A 4595-nucleotide genomic window follows, 5' to 3' on the forward strand; every position below is an offset into this window, starting at 1 on the left:
TTACTAATGACTATTAATGTTGGGACAATGCTTTAGAAAGGATGAACTGACTATTTACTAATGCTTACCTAATGATTCATAGCGTGCAGTTATTATAAAGTGTTACCAAATTATGTTGTCAGTGCCCTACAAATTAACTGGTTCTAGGATTTTTTTTTTTTTGTCCCTAAAACTGACAGAAAAGGATAAGGCTTAAGAGATTTCTTAAGCTGTAATGGGAAAAAAAACGGATTTATTCAACTGAAAAATTACAGATTTTTTTTTTTTCTGGTGATTAAAGGGATGTTTAAAAGTCTCGTTCATTTTTGTGTCGTGATGATGAGCGTATGCATTCTCACTATGAGTTGCTAAATGAACAGGCTGCTGCAAGCGTTTTTTTTTATTTTTTCTTTTCTTTTCTTTTCTTCAATGGAGAATCAGTTGCCTTATTGGTTAAAATCCCCAAGCTTAAATATTAAATTAAGAAATGACATTAAAATTCAAAGTAATCACTTTGGTAATCTAAATTACTTTTCGGATGTAACTGTAATTTGATTACCACCTATTTAAAATGTAATTATAACGAAATATAGTTACTCATATTTTGTATTTTTAATACGTAACGCGGTTACATGTATTTCGTTACTCCCCAGCCCTGACGCAGCTGACACAGAATAGCATATGCTGTTTACGTTCAGTGGATACTCTCCAAAAATGGCACCAGGGTGACGCGGAGGAGACGAATTCTTGAATAAAGTCGTTATTTTTGTTTTCTTTGCGTACAAAAAGTATTCTCGTAGCTTCGTAAAATTACGGTTGAACCCCTGATGTCACATGGATTATTTTACAGATCTCCTTGCTACGTTTCTGGACCTTGATCATGGTAATTACATTGCTGTCTATGGGAGGGTCAGAGAGCTCTCAGAAATAATCAAAAATATCCTAATTTGTGTTCCGAAGATTGCACTTTTCTGAGAATATTGAAGAGGAGATCGCTAAACTGCAAGCTTACCGCTGTTTTCAGAAAGCAAGCGCGTTTATCCACAGTGGAGAGAGATCGCGTGTGCACAGGGTTGCCAGGTTGACAAAGAGAAGTAGCAGATTTAGCAGATATTTCCGTATTGCGCAAGTGTGAAGCTCTGTTTTGGGGATTACGTCTCTTTATATCAGGCAACCCAGTTGTGTTCCTCTGCGGCCAGATTAAACCTTGCTGTAGCCTCTATTCATTCTTTTTTAGAAACCTCGCACTTCTCTACTCAATTTTAAACGTTGTAAAATTTTAAACAAATTAAGCGCGGTCCACTGCTGCACACGTGCCACAATATCGATACAGGGCCAGCTGTATCGATACTCGTATCGTCAAATCTCTGTGATGATACATCGTCGTATCGATATTTTGAACACAGCACTAATGTACCTACAGAAAGCTGCTTGATTTGAAAATGGCTTAAATATGAGCTGTACTTCATGCATCACAACAGTATTGACAATGGTCAATGAAACCTTTTTGCCCACCAAGTTTCACATTAATTTTGCCAATGTGACTGCACCTTAAACAGTTCACTTAACAGTTCTTTCAGGACAGCTTTCTGTAATTTTCTGCAGAGTCATCTGAGTAATTAGCAGTTGCCATGTATGCCTTGTCTTTACTTTATCTTGTTGTGATGTGTTTATTATGTGCGAAAGGTCATTCGGATTACATTTCAAACGTTTGTGACCTGGTGATCTGCAGAAACCAGCCTGTGTTTCCACTGAGCTGACTATTTTACTGCATAACCTGCCCACAAAACAACCATAGCTCATCATGGCCAAGTGTTAAGAGTTTTGAGCAAGTATTTTAACATCCAAGTCACTTAAATTCAGCATCACAAGCTGTTTTTGATGGAAAATACAGAAGTTAATATAATTTTAATATACATGTATACACAGGTGGCCAAATTTTTGGAGTAATTAATGCCAACTCTGAATCAACATAAAAACTGCCAAATTTTCTTTGTATGATCACATCATATAATCAGTGCTTAAATGTGTTCCTGCTTAAATTAATACTAACTGCATGATTTGGATGATCTTAAAACTATACATTTCTGCCATATACTGTAGATATTAAACCTTTGATAACAGAGCACTCTTAATTGTAATGTAGAAACATTAATTTTTTGTGAAGCTGCTTTGAAACGATATATATCGTGGAAAGCACTATACAATTAAATGTGAATTGAACTGATTTATTTGATCAAAATTGCACTAAAAGTTGTAATATTGAGAAATATTATTACATTGTAGTAGAGCTGTTTTTTATTTGAATACATTTTAAAATGTAACTTATTCCTGTTATGGCAAAGCTGAATTTTCAGCATCATTACTCCAGTTGTCAGTCCTGTGTCTTGTTTTGCTCCCCACGTGTTCCGTGACCCAGTTTTCCCATGTCGATTGTTTCCAATTTGATTCCAGGTGTGTCTCGTCTTGCCCTGATTAAGTTGTATATAAAGTGTGTTCTGAGTAGGCTTGCCGCGATAGACTGTGCTGACGGTGATACCGTTGTTAAGACGCAACACCGGTTACGTCACTTGCCCACCGCGTCACCGACCCCCACCGTCGTTTTGATTTTTTATAGTAATAAAAAATCATTTAGTTCAGTAAAAGAACAGACACTACAATTAAAAACTGAACGCAGCTGCTCAATGCAGCGTGCCGAACGACAGTAGCATCACAGATCAGATTTCATTTCTCCAGTGAGTCGAGCTGACTGACAAGAAGAGTGGGGTGAGACCGACAAGACGATCGCGGATGATTTAGTTTCGAAACGAAATGCAAAAGCGCCTGTTTGGCAAATGTTTTGGGATTTTAAAAAGCCTGTTGACTTTTTTGCCGTTTATCTAAGGTGATTTTTAAAATTTTTTAAAACATTTGTTTCTAATTTAATTGGTTCCACATTGTTTGCTGATTTTTACTTTATTTAAACTTTGTGTCATTTATTTATTTTATTTGACATTCGTTTTGCTAATTTTCCTGTCCGGTATTGAATGTCGTCTTTCCCCCGCTACGTGTGTGTTCCTGGTTCCTTTGATGTCCATTAAAAGTCTCTTTGTTTGAAGTATACTCCACGTCTCCTCGTTCCTCGCTCCGTGTTCCTCACAGTAGCGATTCGTGATACCAGTCTTCAGTGTCACATGATCCTTCTGAAATCATTCTAATATGCTGATTCGGTGCTCAATAATGTCTTATTATTATCAATGGTGAAGATGGTTTTTGTTGCCTAATGTTTTTTTGTAGATCAGGTGACATGTTTCTTGTGTACCAAATTTCTGAAGGATCATGTGCCACTGAAAGCTGGAGTAATGGCTGCTGAAAATGTTCACAGTATTACTGTTTTTATTGAATTTTTGGCTGAATCAATGCAGCTGTGGTGAGCGTAAGAGACTTCAAAAATATTATACAAATTAAAAAAAAAAAAAATTGGTAATTATTCCAAACTTTTAACCGCCAATGTAAGGATAAAATAAAGGGCACTCAATTTAAATAAAACAATTTAAAAATAAATGAGCAGGGAAAATAATGTCACCTGAGCTACTTAGCAGCATGACACAGGAACTGTACTTGCATGCCTAATGGTTATAAATAGGCTAACTTCAGCTCTTTTAAACATCAGATTTGTCATATTAAATGACATTTTATAAATTATTTATTGTATTTATTGTCCTTTCTCCTCCCACAGAGACCCTCCCCAAGAAGAAGCAACAGTCCAGACAAATTCAAGCGGCCCACACCCCCTCCTTCCCCCAACACGCAGCCTGGCATCCATCCCCCACCTCCCCCTCCACCCGCCGTGCATCCGACATCATCCCAGGCAGCTCCACTGCAGCCGCAGCAGTCCTTGCAGCCATAGATCAGGGACTTGAAACAGAGCTGCTTCACTGTAACATCCCTCAAGCCAAAGGCTTAACAATCCTCAATGTCTTCATTCTCTCGCTCTGAAACCATTCATCTGTGTTGTGCTCATAGTTCTGTGTTTGGAAGCGTTTTTTGTGTCCACTAAAGATGGTGTGTGAGGTGAAGGCATTTCCAGCTCAGAGGGAATGAACATCTCTTCAGTGCATAGCACAGTTTTAGCAAGTACTTACTGCTTTGTCATCAGTGTGTGTCAAGCGATCTACGCCCATAGTGATCTCTTAGAAATTGCTTGGTCATAGACGGACAAAAAATACTATTGAGGAAATTATGTGGTCATATATTTTTCATATTTTTCAGACACTTTAAAAGTGTCATCCAGAGTGGTCCAGCCACAAGTGTGCTTCTGTACTCCAGATGGAATCGTGGTCAAAGCAGCTAATGGCCCTTTAAGGATAAAACTGCGGCCCAATAACACTTTTGAATTCTTGGTTAATAATTCATAGGCTAGTGTCTCAGAAAGTGAAAAAAAAAAAAAAGAATCATCCTGCTTATGCAGCAATATGCTTTTGGTAGTTTCTTCATAAATACATTTGGAAAGCAAGGCAGCAACATATTTTGCATTAGTGATGAGAATTATATATATATATATATATATATATATATATAAAATTATTTTTCCCCCCACAAATTTCCATCATTGTAATGGGGAAAAAAATAAATAA

General features: G+C 37.1%; 1 protein-coding gene across 1 annotated transcript in view; it reads left to right on the forward strand.

Moving 5' to 3' along the window:
- The window catches only part of ccdc6b (coiled-coil domain containing 6b), a 23809-nt gene extending 19413 nt beyond the window's left edge, over positions 1-4396 (forward strand). Inside the window, exon 9 of the mRNA XM_016536827.1 lies at positions 3698-4396. Within this exon, the coding sequence (XP_016392313.1) occupies positions 3698-3868 (171 nt within the window). The 3' untranslated portion in view covers positions 3869-4396. The remainder of the gene's footprint in view (positions 1-3697) is intronic.
- The last annotated feature ends 199 nt before the right edge of the window (positions 4397-4595 follow it).

This window comes from Sinocyclocheilus rhinocerous, unplaced genomic scaffold, assembly GCF_001515625.1.
Source record: "Sinocyclocheilus rhinocerous isolate Xijiao unplaced genomic scaffold, SAMN03320098_v1.1 scaffold2020, whole genome shotgun sequence".
Taxonomy (NCBI): Eukaryota; Metazoa; Chordata; class Actinopteri; order Cypriniformes; family Cyprinidae; genus Sinocyclocheilus; species Sinocyclocheilus rhinocerous.